Source organism: Leptodactylus fuscus, chromosome 8, assembly GCF_031893055.1.
Source record: "Leptodactylus fuscus isolate aLepFus1 chromosome 8, aLepFus1.hap2, whole genome shotgun sequence".
Lineage (NCBI taxonomy): Eukaryota > Metazoa > Chordata > Amphibia > Anura > Leptodactylidae > Leptodactylus > Leptodactylus fuscus.
The window spans coordinates 50,218,226-50,239,425 of NC_134272.1; the positions used below are offsets into that span (position 1 = coordinate 50,218,226).

Sequence of the window (21,200 nt, forward strand, 5' to 3'; positions counted from 1 at the left end):
TGCATGTGTGTGGGGTAGTAGTTCCTATTGAGGATGTATGGATAGGCTCAGACTATCCTACCGGTGAACAGGTGATTTCCCTGGTGGGCCCCTGAGCTAGGTAGGCCCCTAGTGCACCCTGACATGACACAGTGCTCTAACAGTACTTCATACAGACACTTATTGTACAGCATCTCAGTCAGGCTATGTGTCTGTATAATGTACTGGGAAGATAATTTAAGAGACTACACATTGGATGGCTGAGATGACATCTAGGTACAGATTCAAACCAAACCGTATCCTTCCTCCCTGGGCGCCATCTTCTGTACTGTCTGGGCACATATCCCTGGGCCACAGAGTTAAGAGGGTCCTAGTTCAAGACAAGAGCCAGACAGCAGACTACTGACAAGGCCCCAGGACAGAAACAATCAGAGGCAAGGGACAGGCAGGCACTACCGGTACTGAAAAGTAAATTTATGTCAGTGATATTTTAGGAATTTGTACCAGGTAATACTTGCGTGTAGCATTATAGCGTATAGATTCAAGAAAAGAAAGCAGATAGATTGGAAAAGAAATTACTGAAATAACAAATTGCAAAGGATTTATTTGTGGTCTGTATTCATGCAAACACATAGGTCTGTATAAAAGCTGTATACTATGTCTACTGGGGCTCCACCAGTCAGCAGGTAGTGATGCCTGTACCTCACCACTGGTCAAACTCCACACCAAAATGTAAAATAGTGGTCTATATATGTTCAACTTGCCTCCAGAACCCAAACGTCACCAGCGTTATGAGTCACACGTGGAAGGTGGGGGAGCCTTGTTACAAATTTTGCATTGATTGCCCATGTTCAATTTCTTCATCAAGATCAAGATAAATTCTATTAAATTGAGGAAACTTGTATTATAATCAGCATATTAAGGGTTAATAGCTCCATAATAGAACAGGACTGCATATCGGTGAGACTTTTATCTCGTCTGCCTTCAATCTATTACCTCGAAGAACTTTCAGAACTGTCCATTTAATTTGTAGATAGTAATAGAAATCATTTGATGGGCATTAAAACCGACAGACAAAATCATTACTGCAGTTCCGCGGGTACAGCGAGTCTCCAGGAGGCTGCAAACTGCTAGCCAATATTCTGGAGACTATTCCTAAAAGCTCTCTCAAAAACTGTGTAGACTCCATGTTCATGGTTTGTTGCTTCTTTTGCAGAATTACTTAGTATCTCTAGTTTAGGCCTAGCCATATGGTTAATAGTAACACTGCTTTTAGTGCCCTGTTTCTGTTAGTATTATGACTTATAGCCATCTATTACAGGTGTAGATAGAGAAGAGAGGCCATCTTACTTTCAATTTGCCTCCTTCTTTTTTAGGAGAATTAGGAAAGTATATTGTAGAACTTTTTATTATATATACAATTACTGGAAACTGACCTCCTCTTTAAAGTGATTCTACTACTAAATCTCTTTTTTTTTTTTTTGCTTTAGACGTTGGAATAGCCTTTAGAAAGGCTATTCGTCTCTTACCTTTAGACGTGGTCTCCGCGGCACCGTTCCTTAGAAATACCAGTCTTAACCGGTATGCAAATGAGTTCTCCGCAGCAATAGGGGTGGGCCCCAGCGCTCAAATGACGATGGGGGCGTCCCCACCACTGCCAGAGAGCTCTCTCCAGCGACGCCTCCATCTTCAGCTGCAACCCCGCCTCTCCTGTCTTCTGTTTAGGTCCAACCTCCGATGCCTGCGCAGTACACTCCTGTATTGAACTACAAGAGCAAGAGCGGCCTCCCAAAAATGGCTGCCGGCCATCTCCGGATCATCTGCACAAAACATGCGGAGAGAAAAGTACTTCAAGCAGTACTTTTGTCTCTGCATAATTTGTGTGGACACCGTGCGGAAACCACACGGACCCCATTATAGTCTATGGGGTCTGTGTGGTTTCATTGCTCACCGCTTCTTCCTGTGTTCAGTATTCCATTCAGGGGGTCTCCAAGTGGATTCTCCGAACGGAATACCAAATGCAGATGTGAACCAGGCCTAACTGTCAATTCTCTTACACAGTGATTTAATGGTGTATGGAGGTGTTACAATATTTAGGAATTTTAGTGCAATATTATAACCAAACTATATTCTGTTACCAAATTGTGAATCAGTTTCATTTCTCTAAATCATTCATTTACACAAAAGTCTAGTGCCTAAAAGTAGCCCTGCAAAAACGGGTGTCTGTTTTTTTGGGTTATGGCTGGTTCATGCAGTGTTTGTTGGTTCATAGTGGTAGTCTGTTCATATATAAACATTGTATATCCCATTGTAAGGATATGTACTTGTGCATGTGTGTTACATTTACTTAGGTTGGTCAGAATCTTACCCCAGAGCATGTTTTGGCTGCAGGCCGCTGAGAAGGAAACCCGTCACTGATCATTATATAGTGCTGATGTACCGTATAATACAGCACCACAACACATTCACTCATATTCCTCTCTGCTGAGTAAGCCATGCACTAGGATTGTCATACAGCTCTTACTTTACACATTATGTTAGGCAGTATTCTGAATACATGAGGTACATAGAGTCAAATAAGACAATAAAGCAATATACAATATAACATGAGCCTGTATAGTGTATAGCACCATTAGCGGTTTTCTTAGTGCAAATGTAATAGTATATTTTGCAAGTTGATAACAGATCTCTACCCTGACACACTCATGGGCCGCAGATATGCCATTCAGTATGCATCTACACAACATCTAATAGTATGTCAGAAAGCTCACATTCATGGCTGCTGGACTCTGGGCAGCCATGGTCACTCAGAAGCAATAAAGATACTCAATTTTATTTAAAATGATTGAATTCCAATGAAAGTAAATATTTGACAAACTCTACATCTAAATAATAATAAAATGAAAAATAATTAATAATTGTATTTCAAAGCTGGTTGGTAACTTTTTCTGGCCCCAATTCTAACTCCACCGCTCTGCTAACTTCTGCCACCGTTTGTCATCTGTCAGATTTGTTTGTGTCACATAAGGGCGGGTTAACATCTGTGCCTACTCTAATTTCTATCCAAAAATATATTTTTTTGTATGATTCCCCGTTTTACAACATATTAACTCTTTCCTGTTATTCAAAGTGAATATGAAAGCAACAAGGCCAGCAAAATGTAACCCCCTAAGGCCCCCTTCTTTTTAAGCTTTCATTTTTTTAACTCCCCACCTTCCAAAGTCCATAATATTTTATTTTTCCATTCACAGAATTACATGAGGACTTATTTTTTGCAGGACTTGATATACTTCATATGGACACAATTTAATATTCCATGCAATGTACTGGGAGGCTGGAAAAAAAATCATAATGGGGTAAACTAGAGAAAACCTCAATTTTTGTTATGGGTTTCAGTTTTACTGTGTTCACTGTATTTTTACAGTCTGCATTTTGCAGGTCATTATGATAATTATAATACCTTTAAAAAGAAATTTTAAAACATAAAAAAATTTCCATTGACATACTGTAAGACCTGAAAATTGTTTGTACTTCCAAGTATGGAGCTGTGTAAAGTGTATTCTTTTTTGTGACACAAGAGGTAGTTTTTATTGATACTGGGGATATTGAGGAATGTGCGATACTTTCATTGATTTTTATTCCAAATTTTTGGTAAATAAAACAGCAATGTGGCCATTTTGATTTTTGTCCTGCCATTATATGAGATAACAATTTTTTGTACTTTTATAGTTTGGGTATTTTCAGACACGGAGATACCTAATGTGTTTAGAATTTTTTTATTTTTTTTATATTTGATCTTGGGAAATGGGAGAGACTTGAGAACTTACCGTTCATACATTACAATCTTAACTTGTATAATGTTAAATTTTTTTAATATCAGTAAAGACTTAATTTTTTTTGTATTGGGTTTGATAGCTCATACAACATTGCATTATATAGGAAAATCCTTCCACTTGGCAGGCTGTAATATACCTTCTCTAATGGCAAGCCAGGGGGTGTTCAGTAAACTCCTGTCTGTCACAGCAAATGGTTGCTATTGCTCGATTCATGCTTGGGAGGTTTGGCAAAATATTTGAATCTGGTGATGACCATGTTATCACTTAGAAATTGTGGTCACAATTGACTGTGGCCCTCAAATGGTTAACAGTCGTGATCAGTGCTGGCAAAATTCATGGCTGTTAGTGGTAAGTATTAGATGTATTATACAGCCGAAACATGCCGTATATGGAGAGGGCTGTGCGCCTGATCCCGCTCCATACCCCAAAATTGACATCATATGCCTTTAAGGGTCCCCATCAGGTAAAGGATGGAATATCATTTGTTCTCAGGATCACAGGTAGACCGACACTGATCAGAAACTTGCGGTATAACCTAGCAATATGCCACCATTGTCTAAGATGAAAAATCCCTTTGAACTTATAAGAACTTACACCTTTGCAGCTCACGATGAGTGGTATTTAAGTTTTATGATGCTGGGTTGACTTTAAGAATTTACTTAAGGAATTTTTTATTTACTCATCAATGATAAGAAAGTAGACTGTGGGTGTAATTAATTGATCATGGAGACAATGGCTCTCATGTAGCTGCTTAGTAACTGTAAACTCACATATAACGAACCTTTTGTTTGCTCTTTTGTAGCCATGAGATCTGGGGGATTTCGCAATGGAAGTTTAGGAAGCAGGCCCAGCGCACCCTTCAGAAGCAACGTGTATCAGCCTACTGAGATGGCGGTTGTCCTGAACGGTGGAACAGTAAGTACTGAGTCAACACAATGCTTAAAATAAATACCTATTGTGTTAGTAACTATAGGACACACATCAATACCAGTCCGGACTGATAGAGTAATGTTCACATATGATCAACATTTTACACTTTATGTTTAGATAGAATCAACTAGAATGGGCTCTGTATATGGCAGATTGACCATTGGCCCCCTCAAGCACCAGGGACTGCCAATTTTGTTGATGGCGAGTTGATTATATTATGTGTATGCGGGTGTGCCAACTTCCCCCTATAGATAATGTTGGTGAAGGATGGATTGGGCATGTTGAATTTCAAATATGCCTAATCCTTTTTCCTCGTGGGAGGTAATCTGCTGCCTAAGGAGTCTGGCACTGGTTTATTCCCCTCTCCCCTCTTTTGAGGACACATGCGCCCTCTGTTATGCCAAGTGTGCGTGTGTATAAAAGGGTTAGGAGGAATAGCTGTTTTAAAAGAGTCTGTCACAGGAATCCAGCATATCAAACAGATTGGTTAAGATCACCTGAATCAAACATGATTTTCCCCTTGTGAATCGCGGCCTCCATTGCCAAGAATGTGCCATTTTTTGGCAATATAGAAATGAGATGTGTGGTGTTATGTTAACGTCCTTGTTGCTCCACAGAGTTCATTCACATATGGACAAAAATGTTGTTGTCTCAGCAAAAGGGGTACCGATTCACGAGGGGAAAACACTGTTATATGCAGGTCTAGTTTGATATGATGGGTTCTGACAGACTCCCTTTAAAAAGGTCCTTCCACCATCTCCACCAGTTCTATCTCATTGCAACTTTTAGTAGCTGCTGCTCCACTTATTCCAACACAATTGGATTTTTTACTGTAGCCCTCGCCGTTCCTGAACAATCAGCGCTGTTAGTTTTAGCACTTAAAGGGGTTGTGCTACGAAGTAAACTCAGCAGGACCTTCGTCTTGCTCCACATTCAACCTGACCACAGCCAAGCTGAATATGGGTGGGATTGGTGATTCACTTCAATGGAAACACTCAAGATAGCCGAAGTACAGCATTGATTTCTTGGGAATGGTGGAAACTACAGAAAAAATTCCAACTGTGCTGGAATCAGTAGAGCGGCAGCTATTGAAGGGTACAAAGAGATGGAGTTGGTGGAGGCGGTGAAAGGTCCTTTTTAAAGTGTATGGGCAACTGTGTGTGTTACTGGACACAATACGGAGAAGCCATGTACACTGTCTTGTGGTCAGTATACAGCATATATTAGGAAATTGTATTCTAAGCGATTTCTTAATAACTAAAGGGATTACCCTTGAAGCCATAGCTTGTTAAGTAAGTGAATAGCTAGTAACATCGTACACTGCCTGTAAAAGGTGATCCTTCCTGGTAATATTCTATATAATGCTAGATAATGAATATATATTATATATAATTATGAACATGTAAACCACATATGTCACATTTTGAGCACTGATCTCACCGCAGGTTTATTCTACATTAGAAAACGCTTCTGCCTTTTACATGGTTTTATTCCACACCAAAACAGATCAATCATTTTTCACTTAGCTGCAGGGGTTAGATCCTGCGGGTGAAGACGCATTAGACAGCTTGTAGCAGGAATGATTTGTACCAGGCTTATTAGTCATTAGCCTCTCTCCCTCTCCAGAAAAAAAATGGTTGGATATTCCTATAAGCTTTTAATGAGATATTCCTGTCTGTGGTCATCTCACATCACACAGTCTCAATCATATACCATTCATTGCACATGACATTACTAACACGCAGGTATATGATCCATTTCCAGTACCATCTCTCACCCATGTGCACATGTAATCATAATCAAAATTACCCTATAGAGGGCTTTATTTAACACAAAATTGGGAAAATGCAACTTCATTTTACAAAAGTTTTGTCCAAGATTAGGAAAAAGAGTGCACAGGGTTTTTTTTCAGACACAGCGCCACTCCCTTCAATAGGCATGGTCTGGTATTGCAGCTCATCTCGTTTCTAATTCTGGACAATCCATTTCAGGACAGCTTGATGGGTTTTAACTCTGTTTCTTCTAGGTTGACTTTAGATAGCATATGCCTTATAAACCATAACATAAGTGTCTCTCCACGTAAAAGATTCTGCAATCATTATCTCCTAAGAGCAAAGCACAATATAGCTGACAGGGAAAAAGACTATACAGAGCCCTAATAGAGAGCTTTGATCCAGTAGATTTAATCGTACTCCTTCCCACAGAAAAAAAAAGCAGAAGTGACTACCAAGTGGGAAACCATTTTGAGTTGTGAGTCTCCCCATCACTGTAGTTCAGCACTTTTTGTATAACATACTAGGTCCCAACACACCCCAGTGTTCCTGACATGTGCAGTCAGCCAGTGGTCTGCTATTGAAAAGCTATCAAGTCTGGTACCACGTCTTCAGCTTGACAACAAAACCATTCCTAAGGGTTGAGTGATGTCTACAGCGTCCTTTCAGATGGATAGGTAAGACATTACCATTGGCCATACACGTTAGATGTGTCAGGCTGCCCAAGTGTTCATGTATTCTAAATTCAAAAAATGGAATAAGCAGATACCAGACATCTGGAGGGGGCCTTTTTCTTCTGAGAACCTAAAAATCCAAGTCACTTAATCCTTCTGCACTCCAACATCTGACATTGGAGGAGAGTTGGAGCATCCACATACACATCAGCAGAATCAGCAGGTTCGGATGACATTGATCTATTGTTTATGGCCACAGTATATCCAAGCAAAGTGCATAAGCGTGAAGTACACAATAATGAACATTTCAGACCCCAATATATGCCAAGGACAGAGTTGATCCCCCTCTGGTTTGCCTCACTGTTGATTGCCCACCACCCTACAAAGATAGCCTTTTCTTTATCTGTCTGTTCATCTGTTTTCCTACATATCTATCCTATCCCTCCTCAATCCCATGTACCGGTAGTAGTTTAATCTATAGATAACCAGCAGATCATGACAACACCTTCAGGGTAGTTTGACATGGAGGAAGAAGGCCATGGTAACTTTCAAAATCTCTGCATTGTGGGACTATAGAGGTATGATTTTGGGGTAAGGTAGGGCAGACCACACCAATCTTGAACAGAAACTATTGCCCAGCCTAAATTTAACCTTTAGTCCCAAAGTATCTCCAACCATCCAAACCTTTTATTTAGTATTTTGTTACTATACTGTAACTACTGATATTCACTTACACATTTTTTAGGGAGTCCATCAAACTCAACCTGGTTGAAAACTTTAATGTCAACGCATGCTATGTCTAATTTTGTAAGCGGCATTTTAGGTCTACTAACCTGCTGATTCACAGAGTGTTCCACTCAAGCAATATTAAAGGGATTGTCCAAGGAGTCTTCCAAGATTTACCTTCTCTGAGGATTGTTAGGTGTTCTAAGGGTTCCATACTGGTTCCGACCACTGGTCATGTGATCAGAACCAACATCCGACCCCTGGGTCACTACACCTCTTCTCTCCTCTCAGTGTGCACCAATAGTTACCTGCACTATGGGGCTGACTTTTCTATAGTCTTCCAGCTCACTTAATACTAACATGGAGGCCAGGTGCTGGTTCCAATCAGTCCAGAACTCCTAGATAGAGAATATAAAATCTCTTGAATGAAGTAAGTCTAAGAAGACTCCTAGGACAAGCCATTTAAGCACTAATCTAAATAGAACCTTAGGTTACCCATAATGTACAGTAGACATCTAGCCAGATTCCCTACTTCCTGTAATGACACACGCAAAAAATACATTACTATTATCACAGAGTGATTGCACACGGTCACTAGTAATTCTCAAAGACAATCTAAATAGCATACATAGCCGCCTCTATACAAGCCAGTTACCAGGTGGACATTTATATGGGTGGTCATTTGGACACAAGTATAGAAAGTCTGAACAAGGCCAAAGCAAAGAGCAGGCAATTTTGTTACTAAGACACTAGATCAGAGGAACTCCCAACTTTGGGTCTATGGCTTCAGTCACTCACTAGTATATATTGCATTTGTCCTGATGACTAAAGGGCCTTTTATATAACATTTCTGGTGGTTCTTCCGTGTTCAGCGATTTCATGCCCTTACAGAACATGGGAAGCTGTAAAGTTCTCTTGCTTTAGCGTTATTTTATTGAAGTAGATGTAAATAATGAATTCCCAAATGCATTTACGTAGAAAGTTAATGTCAGCTCTGTGTGATGCGCTATTCATTACGGAGACAATCGATTTATCCCTTGCTCCAAGTCAAGGTCACATTACAGGCCGAGTCTACAAGTGAATGCATAAATGATGGTTTCTATCACTGCTATCTATTCATTACACTAGTTAACTGGTCGCACTGCAAATACACGGAGGATTAATTATAAATCACATATGTAGGCAGCCCACCCACCCCAATAATCTGACATAGCCACAGAAGCAAACAATCATGAGGAGACACAAGATCTAACATTGGTCTGGACAGATTAACCAAGTTCACAGCAATGCTAAAACCAAGTGATTCTCTGTGACATCCTAAAACTTCAGGTTTTGTCACCACATAAGTTTTAGCTATCTGGTACTCACTAATCCAGAGATCTATGAGGGTCTGCCCACTTAGGTCCTAGGCAGGCGCAGTAGTGGCCTGGAAAAATAATCACTTTTGTGTAAGGACTGGTGGAGACCAGGTGAATTTATTTAGGGTGAAATGGGCACTTTCATTTTCAGCAAAATCTAGAATATTAATATGAATCCATATTGTTTGCTTAGGATAAAGGTGGCCATAAACTATAGATAGCTACTATAGATAACTCTTGGATGTTTGTTCAATTGACAGCTATTCCTCTTCTCTCCCCCATACACATGCACGCTTGGTCACGCATGTATGTGTTCTCAGTAGGGAGAGGGCAGTACACTACTGTCAGACTTATCTTCCTGAGAACAAAAGGATCAGGCATTGCAAATCTATCTGCCCGATCCTTATCTCCTCCAACATCTGCCATCAGGCCAGCCATGGGAGGCCCCAGTGCACACTAGATGGTCAGCTGGTCCCTCTCAAAATTGGCAAATTCATCTGATACATATCTAATGTCTATGGCCAACTTTAAACCAACTGTATTGGCTGAACCCGTTGCTTTCAGTGGGACTGGTCAACGTGTAATTTGTATTGAGCTCTACCAACTCTTCCTTGACACAAGATATAATCCAATAGCCTGATCCATTTGTTCTTTGGTAAATAAGCCAATGCTAAAACCATCCAGCACCAGCTTTCCACTATCAATTCACGCTCGGCTGACTGTTCATGTGTATTGAAGAGTTGGGTGACATAACAGTTTGGTAACAGCTATCCAAAGTGTATGGCCAGCGTTAGACCCTATATCAGACACTAGAAGACTGATAACTGCTCACCCTGAGATAACCATATAATGTATACATGTTACCCGGCAGTATAGTTAGAATACTTTACTAGCTTGGGCATAAGTCGAGAATACAGGTTCAAATTTGCCCAAGATAACTTGGACTCGGCCATGGTCAGCAGTTATTACTATCTAGAATAATATAATTTCGGTCATGTGTAGAATGACACTTGTCCCAAATGTATCTCACAAGAACACCCTAGAACATATAAAGGGTTTCTCATACTGTCAATGCTAATGCTTATATATACGTAGCTTGACATAGAGGTCAGGATTCTCAGCTATCCATTTGTTGTCCTTATTTCCAGATCCCAACTGCTCCTCCAAGTTACACTGGACGACATCTTTGGTGAAATGCCTATAGGTTCCAGAGTGACAGGTCTTTGTGAGGGAGGAATCAGTAGCAGGACACAGCCACCCCACACTCAAGAGCTCTGGTAATCCTATCTAATAGGGTTTATCTTTACGTGACCAGCTGTGACCTCTTGAAATAACTACTAAAGAAGGATATTATCACCGCTAACTCGAAGTTGCTCCACACACCCAACAAGATTCACTTTTACAGAACAACAACTGCTTTAAGATGGACAATGCCACTTATACGTGAAGGAACATGACCCTGGTGGCTTATTGTGCTCTCGCCCTGTAAATCTAAATTGTAAATCCCGGCCATCACCGCGGCTCTTCAGAAATAACAATCGGATTTCCATGGCTTATAAGTTTAGGACGATGAGGAATCGCAGTCATGTCATACCAAGGCCTTATTGTGTCTACAAAATCGATGTGTCTTGCAAGACTGTCCAGACCTGTAATATGTTTCTTGCTATGGCACTTTTTAGGGTCTTGTGAAGACTTACATTGCAATGACTATTTACTATGTGAGGGGCAGGTCTTCAGAAATAAAATGCTACATTTATTAACTTAGTATTAAAGTAGATGTCCACCCCTGAACACCATACATTACAGCACCTATGTGATCTATAGTCTATATAGCCCAGAGCTGTATTCGCAATTCTGCCAGCTTCAGAGCTTCATTCTCCCAGCATTCATTGTGAATGTTTGGACTAAACTTGTTCTTGTGAGTTGCATTTTGGGAGGGTCATATATGAGGCCCCCTTACAGTACAGAGCGGTAATGATAAAAAGACCCTGCATTAAGGGGCTTAGTGAAAGGTGGCCATACACATTAGATAAATGTCGGCTGAACCTGACAACATAAATGGACTGGCCGACCATTAAATATGGATGGGATTTCCCTACTCAAAAAGTCAGGGAAGGGAAGGATAGGGCATGTTGTATTTCAATAGGCCTAATCTTATTGGTTAAAGAGGACCTTTCGTGTCTTCTGACATTGGCGGTATTATATACTAGTAGAAAGCTGTGTCAGGTGTCTATAGTATATAATGCAGCCAGTGTCAGAGGACATGATAGGTCCTCTTTAAAGGGAGATAAGCTGCTGCCAGTGGCTGATTCCCCTCTTCTCATGGAGAACACATGCATGCTCAGTAACAGAAACATATGGAAAGTGAACACAGCCCCCGTGCCAAGTGCTTGTATAGTGTGCGATACTCTAGAAATACTCTGCTTGGGTGCTCAAGGCTTCATACCTCCCGGTCCAGGCCATATAAACAGAAAAACAAAAAATAGAAGTCGGCACTCCAATTAATATGCAAAAATTAAAATATACTTTTAATGTCCATAATTAAAATGAATAAACCAACATAGAAGACCAGTGCAAAAATTTGAAAAATACAAAAAACAAACACTTACAGCATGATGAAAAAATAGACGTGCTCAAAGCATGAATGAACCAGCGTTAGTAGCCTACGCGTTTCAGGGCTTTAGCCCCTTACTCATGGCAGAATGCAAGTTTAGTGAGACACACAGTAGATGTATATATACGTCAAGCCTTCTTACGTAACATTAGATAGACAATGGGCTACATGTGTGACTCACAGAACGTGCATACAAACAAACCAACGGAATTGAAAGAGCAAACAACACACCAAATGCTGAGAGACATAAACTAGTTACATATAAAAAACATATACAAAAAGAATGCCCCCTACAACCCTACTTATGTGCAATACGTAAATAAAAACATTGTATACAAAATACATAAGGGTGTTGTTATATCCCTTGCTTGGCTCTATTCTATTTGATTATGATAAGGATAAAGATAAAGATAAATCTTCTTATTTCCTTGTATTTTTGCCAACTTGTGCTAAAGTCCTATATAAAGATAATTGAATGGATATCCATACTGCGTTAATCGGCCAAAAACCGCAAACATATGAAACAAAGCTTTGTTTCATATGTTTGCGGTTTTTGGCCGATTAACGCAGTATGGATATCCATTCAATTATCTTTATATAGGACTTTAGCACAAGTTGGCAAAAATACAAGGAAATAAGAAGATTTATCTTTATCTTTATCCTTATCATAATCAAATAGAATAGAGCCAAGCAAGGGATATAACAACACCCTTATGTATTTTGTATACAATGTTTTTATTTACGTATTGCACATAAGTAGGGTTGTAGGGGGCATTCTTTTTGTATATGTTTTTTATATGTAACTAGTTTATGTCTCTCAGCATTTGGTGTGTTGTTTGCTCTTTCAATTCCGTTGGTTTGTTTGTATGCACGTTCTGTGAGTCACACATGTAGCCCATTGTCTATCTAATGTTACGTAAGAAGGCTTGACGTATATATACATCTACTGTGTGTCTCACTAAACTTGCATTCTGCCATGAGTAAGGGGCTAAAGCCCTGAAACGCGTAGGCTACTAACGCTGGTTCATTCATGCTTTGAGCACGTCTATTTTTTCATCATGCTGTAAGTGTTTGTTTTTTGTATTTTTCAAATTTTTGCACTGGTCTTCTATGTTGGTTTATTCATTTTAATTATGGACATTAAAAGTATATTTTAATTTTTGCATATTAATTGGAGTGCCGACTTCTATTTTTTGTTTTTATGCTCAGTAACAGCCCCCTGTGTTTGGGGAAGGGAAACAACAGGAATAGCTTCAGCTAGAAAATTACTCGGTGTTTGGGCAATTTAATATATTACGGGTCTCGGTCAGCAAATTTGTCAACTGTTTCTTACACCAACCAGCAGAATTGTGAATGCAACTCTGGGCTATAACATTGAATTAGTAAAAGAGAAGAAATACAATATATGTATAAAGATGCAGTATTTTCTAAAATAAAGAGTATATCTATACATAAGCTGCCACCAGAACCCAGTGTACCAACTCAGACCAGCAGATACATAGATTAGGGTCACGTGAATAAAATGGTGAACATCTGCTTGTGTTACCGAGATATCACTTTTTGTGAATATGCTAATGCATCTTTGCATCCATGAGGGTATTGCTGTTTATTTCTGTGGCCGCGCCTTCATTATGTTAGAGAGCCCATTTGTATATTCATAAAACCAGTAATAACTCCGCAATGGAGACTGTGGTTCACAAGGGAAAACCACCATGTGATTCAAGTAACGCTACACTATCTTTCTGCAGGGCAGGCTTGATATGCTGTGTTCTGGTGACAAAAAAGTTTTTTCAGGAATTTAGACCTTATACACATGACAGCGTATGTACTTTTTTGACAAGCGTTTTGCGTCATTCCGTTTTTGGTATGTGAACGTCATCGATTATGCATCAGATTTTAACTGTCAGTGAAAGAAACAAATACATTTCAATGGTCCCAAATTTTTTCACGGGCGTCAATCTGTTTTACATCAGTTAAAAATAGATCCATTGATATCTATTGCATACGTGTGTCCATGAAAGCGTGTCAGTTTTTTTGATAGCTATGGAAAAACGAACAGTCAAAAAAATGGACATGTGAATTGACACCTTGAATTGAATGTGTTCTCAAACGGCCATGTGAAGGACGTTGCAAAAATGGCTGTCCATGTCGATTTTTCCCTATCTTATGCATAAGCCTTAAAGGGGCTCTATCAGTAAAATTATGCTGATAGAGCCCCACATATGCGTGAATAGCCTTTAAAAGGGCTATTCAGGCACTGCTAAAGTTATATTAAAAACATAAAACAGAATATGTTCATCTTACCGAACGTGCACGGGGGGCGGGCATTCAGGGTCCAACGTCATCTTCAGCCACACCTCCTCTTCCAGCGATGTCCTCGGGCCCCGTCTAACTCACGAACTGACATTGATAAAAAATGGCGCGGGTGCATGCGCAGTAGCCGTAGTAGTAGCAGCATGCTAATGCGCATGCACCCGCGCCATTTTTTATCAATGTCAGTTCATGAGTTAGACGGGGCCCGAGGACATCGCTGGAAGAGGAGGCGTGGCTGAAGATGATGTCGGACCCTGAATGCCCGTTCCCCCTTGCACATTCGGTAAGATGAACATATTCTGTTTTATGGTTTTATTTTAAAAGGCGGGAGGGGGGGGTAGTTTAATATAACTTTACCGGTGCCTAAATGGCCTTTTTAAAGGCTATTCACACATATGTGGGGCTCATACAGCATAATTTTGCTGATAGAGCCCCTTTAACACTGAAGGACTGCTCATTTTGCAATCCATTAGTGAATGGATAGACTCTCAGTATAAATTCTGGAAAACTTTTTACTAACATTATGGATATACCCTTTAAGTAAAATACTACAATCTGCTTTTAGTTGGAACTACAGAAAAATGATGCTATTTTCAAATTACATAAACTATAATGTCCATTTATTTCAGATGATCAATAGTTTAGTTTGGTTTTAATCCAATCATAGGAATCTCTGTAATAAAGTGAATACCCATCTAAATTTAAAAAAAAAATCCTCAGTCAATATATTTCTAGTAGTAGTAGTCATCTACTATCAGGATGCTAAAAAAACAATTCAATGGTTACTGTGTTGTAGTCAATCTGCTTCTGGGAATTGTGGTGAAAACCAATATAGTCAGTGCCAGTATATGGAGAGGGTTCCCTGCATAGAGGAATGGAGATAAATTCAAACCAAATGAAAATGAATTTTTAGCATTCTGACAAAAGAGGACAACTCAGGATTGACTGCTGATTTCATGACTTAAAGTGGAAACGCTCCTTAAGATTTCCGTGTTGATAATATAACACAAGGGCAAGAGTTTTTGAATCTTATACTGTAAATAATAGAATTTTTTGTTACGAGATGATTGAATAACTAGGAGCTATGTCGATGAGTTATTTTTAATGTAACTATGATGATAACTTGGTCAGAACATATAGTTTTTCAAAACTTACAACAAATGATATTTAGGGGCATACAAAGAAGGGTTGGAGGGGTCATAGCATAAATAAATATGAAGCCCCCTCCTATGCTGGTTCACACCTTTCCCATCAGAGAATTCTGGGGCCAAGCACCACTCTCATTGTTTGCTAACATTGTGGGAAGCCATAGGCACTCCAGCAGCACCAATTCGAAAGCAGGATATGTCTGACCCCAGCCCCTTGTTCCCATGGGGCCATTAGGAGTTGCTTAACCAGCTTCTATATATTCCCTTGTTTGCAGGTATAACAATCTAAAACTAACATTAATAATCTATATAACCCTCAAAAAATGAATACATTTTGCAGTGGCCTAGATAACATGCCAAGTGGATATAGGCAAATACAGAGAGGAATCTCCCTGGAGGAGGATATTTATGTACTGAGGGAGGGGGTCCGAGGGGATACATTAAACCTATTTTACATCTTGTCATCATTTACACTACCATAATCTTTCTGCAGCCTGTTTTTTTTACCATGGTTTCATCACATTGAAGTCACACATTTCTTTCTGATCATTAGATACACACATGGTCGCTCATTCTCCCTGCGTTCCTATGAAGAATATAGTAGTGGATTGTATGTCAGTTTCATTATCCTACATTGTGAGATATTTGTTTATGGCAGGAAATTAGTTGCCAAGGGCATGGAAAGCTGCGGTTGAGGGACTGAAGTGAACCGTATCATGTGAATGCCAAAAAAATGTTGGGGGAAGGGAGGATAACGTAGATAATTGTATACCATGGACACAATAAGAGTGGCCGTGGACAAGGATAACGTCCGAAGATGGAGTCACTTTAAAGTGACTCTGTACTACAAAAATAAGGCTGGAATCAAGATATGGTACCCCAGTTAGACCTTGCCTCAGTTTTGCTTTTCTCTCTCAGTTGCATGGGGAAAGAGAATGGACATAGAGTGGGATTAGACCAAGTCCATCAGGATCTGATAGCAATTGACGTGTTTAAGAGCAGCCTTCCTATCGCCCAACATGTGTTGAACTGTAACACGTTCCAGGAGATAAGATATCTAGAAGAATCTAGAAACAGCATATCTCCCTCTCCTTATAAAAATAAACATGCATGCTTATCTGATCTTACCTTGCATGTTTATAGGGGACTTAGGAAATATGACTTCTGTATACAAAGAAGTACTTGAAGCTAGTCGCAGATATAACTATTGGCAGATCCAATTTTTAATTTTAATTTTACTATTGATCCTGCTCATTTCAGCTGAATCCAACAACAGCCTTTTGGACGCTTCTCAATAGCTTGTTTCCCTCTCCCCACAAAGCCAGGCATGGAGGAGTTGTGACCCCTGTACTGAATGGAGCAATGGTCGGGCAGCCTGCACACCTCTCCATTCATTTCAATGGGGAAGCAGGGAATATCCAAGCACTGTACTTAGGCTATTTCCAACACTCCCATTGAAATGGATGAAGTAGAACACTCCTTCCTGAGCACTGCTCCATCAGAACAAGGGACAAAACTCCCCTGTTCTCCTGATCGGTGGGAACCTGAGTGGTTGGACCCACCAGTCTGCAAGTATGAATAGGGGATAACTTGGTAACATAAGAAAACCCCTTTAACGGAGGAAGTCCTGGAACATTGGTAACAATTTTTCCATTTGCGTTTGTCGATGTTTAAAGTTTCTGTAAAATAACCTGCAGGGATATGGGAAATTCATGTTTCCTGTTCTCAAAACCCCTCAGCAGTGCAGGCTGTGTTCAGACACCTGCAGTCCATTGGCAGACTAAAGACTGCTACAAATCCTACATACTGTACCCTGCAGTCCATTGGTCGACTAAAGACTGCTGCAAATCCTACATACTGTACCCTGAAGTCCATTGGCAGACTAAAGACTGCTGCAAATCCTACATACTGTACCCTGCAGTCCATTGGTAGACTAAAGACTGCTACAAATCCTACATACTGTACCCTGCAGTCCATTGGCAGACTAAAGACTGCTATAAATCCTACATACTGTACCCTGCAGTCCATTGGCAGACTAAAGACTGCTACAAATCTTACATACTGTACCCTGCAGTCCATTGGCAGACTAAAGACCGCTGCAAATCCTACATACTGTACCCTGCAGTCCATTGGTAGACTAAAGACTGCTATAAATCCTACATACTGTACCCTGCAGTCCATTGGCAGACTAAAGACTGCTGCAAATCCTACATACTGTACCCTGAAGTCCATTGGCAGACTAAAGACTGCTGCAAATCCTACATACTGTACCCTGCAGTCCATTGGCAGACTAAAGACTGCTGCAAATCCTACATACTGTACCCTGAAGTCCATTGGCAGACTAAAGACTGCTGCAAATCCTACACACTGTACCCTGCAGTCCATTGGCAGACTAAAGACTGCTACAAATCCTACACACTGTACCCTGCAGTCCATTGGCAGACTAAAGACTGCTATAAATCCTACACACTGTACCCTGCAGTCCATTGGTAGACTAAAGACTGCTACAAATCCTACACACTGTACCCTGCAGTCCATTGGCAGACTAAAGACTGCTATAAATCCTACACACTGTACCCTGCAGTCCATTGGTAGACTAAAGACTGCTACAAATCCTACATAGTGTACCCTGCAGTCCATTGGCAGACTAAAGACTGCTACAAATCCTACACACTGTACCCTGCAGTCCATTGGCAGACTAAAGACTGCTATAAATCCTACATACTGTACCCTGCAGTCCATTGGCAGACTAAAGACTGCTATAAATCCTACACACTGTACCCTGCAGTCCATTGGTAGACTAAAGACTGCTACAAATCCTACATACTGTACCCTGCAGTCCATTGGCAGACTAAAGACTGCTACAAATCCTACATACTGTACCCTGCAGTCCATTGGCAGACTAAAGACTGCTGCAAATCCTACACACTGTACCCTGCAGTCCATTGGCAGACTAAAGACTGCTGCAAATCCTACACACTGTACCCTGCAGTCCATTGGCAGACTAAAGACTGCTGCAAATCCTACATACTGTACCCTGTAGTCCATTGGCAGACTAAAGACTGCTGCAAATCCTACACACTGTACCCTGCAGTCCTTTGATAGATTTTCAGTACAACTCCAAGGAATATGTAATTCTTCTGATTTATCCTTGCTCTAATGCAGTCAGTTCTGAGAATAACATTATATAGAGGAATGTACCTCGTCTTCTAATATATTATACAGGGCTGTACAGTAAAACTTCATTATACGACAATAGGGGTCTTTTCTGTCGTGCCATTTTGATTCTGTTCTTGATGTAGTCTTTGAAGACTGGAAGAGGTGTACAGTAAAGATAAGCACAGTATATAGGAGAGATTGTACATACAATTTTTCCAAAACCTTCAACAAAATGGTACATGTGAACTCACTCTACAGGACTTTTGCTATAAGTTCTAAGTATTTGGGATGGTTTTATAGCATATTAGATGGGGGAAGACACCAGGCCTCATGAGGTTACCATATTTGCTAGTCTTCTTGCTAGATATCACTGACACAAGCAGCCATACAATTTTCCATTATCCCCTTTTAGAACTAGAGGAGATCAAGGCAGCATATGTGGGTCTACTCCGAAAATACTATATCTTGGTCATGAGAACATAATTTGGCTATTATATAGCTGTATATAAAGTATGATATGACTGCACTACTGTGAAAGGGTTAATATCCCTGGCACACATGTACGTTAATGGCCGTATGTTCAGTAGCATTTAATGCTATCCAAAGATGATGACACTGCTTGCACTATATATTTCCTGCTGCTCAGTGCCTACACGTATACATAATCCATACTTCCATAGTATAATGTTCTATTTTCTTACAGCGTATCTACACCATGAACAAAACCATTTCTCCTAAATGGATAGTGCAGGTGAATATAAGAGACTTTGTACTATATCTTATGTAAGAAATATGTTTCCTTCACTTATTAGCCAGAGATCATTTTTACATAGTCTACGGAGAGGGGAGAAGGAAGAGTAGGCTGCTGGAAAGGGCACACTGATGGGAACACAATGCGAGCTGAGCAAACGTCCCTAAGACATGCAATGTGTCCTCACCCAGTCCACCCACATCTCCTGCTCCCTCAGTGGGCAGGATATTTCTCTTCACACCAGACTATGCCTGTACCGGTGTATCTAGGACTGATGAAGGGCTGATCCCACAGTGTTACTGTAATTTAACAAATCGACATTAATGGATATGTGTCAACTACCTTGGTGTGAATTGATTGATGTAAAATAAATATATCACATTAAAAAAAATAATAAATCCACAATCAAGTATTAGCGTATGTTCACACTGAGGATTTTGGAGCAGATTTTGACTGGGCATGATGCTTCTGTTTGCCATAAGCAAAACATCTCAGATGCAAAGAGACAATCTTTACATTGCATCCTCACGTGACTACGAAAGAATTATCCCTGTCATGTAGTTTCTGTCTAATTTTTCTATAGTGCAAAGATTGATACATGAGCTCCAGAACTTCTAGTATTATGGAGGACAAAACGTAATAAACCATGGCAAAAAAAGGCTGCTTAAAGTGTACCAATCATCTATACCCGATACAACACGCACAGAAACTAGCCTTGTCGCCCCTGGTAACCAATCACATTACAACTTTCATTTTTATAGAGAAATTTAAGATATGAAAGCTGTGATGTGATTGGTTGAAGTCTTTCTGCTAGATGGATTTGATAAATGAGGCTCAGTTATGGATCCAACATAGTCCATATACACAATAGTTCAGACACATTAACCAGCAGTCCCAATTCTGTAGACGAGTGTGCCATGAATGGGACCCTAAAGGGGCACAATTTATGTCTATGTACATTAAAGGGAGCGTTGTTCCTGTTTAGGATAGGTTGGGACATAAGGGGGTTGTGCAGGATTACTAAAACATGGCTCTTAAAACAGCGCCACACCTGTCCATCCTGTCCTGTCCATTGAAGTGAATAGAGCTGAACTGCAGTACCGGATACAACCTGTGTACAGGGGTGGTGCTGATTTTCTAAGAAAGCAGTCATGCTTATCTAACCCTAGACAACCCCTCTTTATAGACTTGTGATTTTGGATTTAAATGAAGCTGGAATGGAAAATGGATGATATGGGTTAAATGATTCTTTTCTGTGGAAAATATCTTCTACATACAAGCGGTTAATATGGAAATTGTGTGTAGATAATTATGTATGGTAATTATAATTTATATATATACATGTATAAGCAGAGATATGGGCCTGGGTGACCCTGGTCATTCCTAGCTATGTGACCACCCATGATCGGTTGTGTTGTCCTGGAATGTAATTATAGCCTATGGCTGAATAGTGGAACACTGCGCTACGTTCCAAGGTCAGTAGTGAAAAAGCAATAGATTATAATTAAATCCCTAAAAATCATGACTGCTTGTGAGGTTGTGCTATTAGAAATCTATCCTATATATGTAGGCCATATCCTTCTGTAGTAAAGTCTGAACATTAGCTACAATGGAAATTCATTCTTTGTACATAATGCATTTGGATTTTCGGTTGTTCATATCCCATTCAATAATTGCTGTACGTGAAGCGTTGAATGTATTTGTACTTTATTTTCTAATGTTTTGTATTGTTCTTAGTATATAGCACTGTTGTTATACCATACCTTTCTGTTACTGCACCTGTCTTGACTTGGAGGAGAGCCATACGCATTTCTCCTCCTATTCAACCAATCGGTCATATATTTCAGCTAGTTGGCAGAAGACATATAAGACAACATGAAGAGTAAAGTTGGCTATACACATTAGATAGTTGACAATTTGGCTAATAGTTATTACTGCTG

At 40.0% G+C, this 21,200-nt stretch overlaps 1 protein-coding gene across 3 annotated transcripts in view; it reads left to right on the forward strand.

The window, feature by feature from the left end:
* GPRC5B (G protein-coupled receptor class C group 5 member B) overlaps positions 1-21,200 on the forward strand; it is a 60,381-nt gene that overhangs the window by 20,707 nt on the left and 18,474 nt on the right. For 2 of the 3 annotated variants that reach the window (XR_012717385.1, XM_075285790.1), the window contains exon 3: positions 4,618-4,730. Coding sequence is in view for 2 of the 3 variants with exons in the window: in XM_075285790.1 (XP_075141891.1) it covers positions 4,618-4,730 (113 nt within the window). In the remaining variant the exon portion in view is untranslated. Of the gene's footprint in view, positions 1-4,617; positions 4,731-10,423; positions 11,771-21,200 lie in introns of those variants that run through there. The other variant, XM_075285791.1, reaches the window with a different exon arrangement.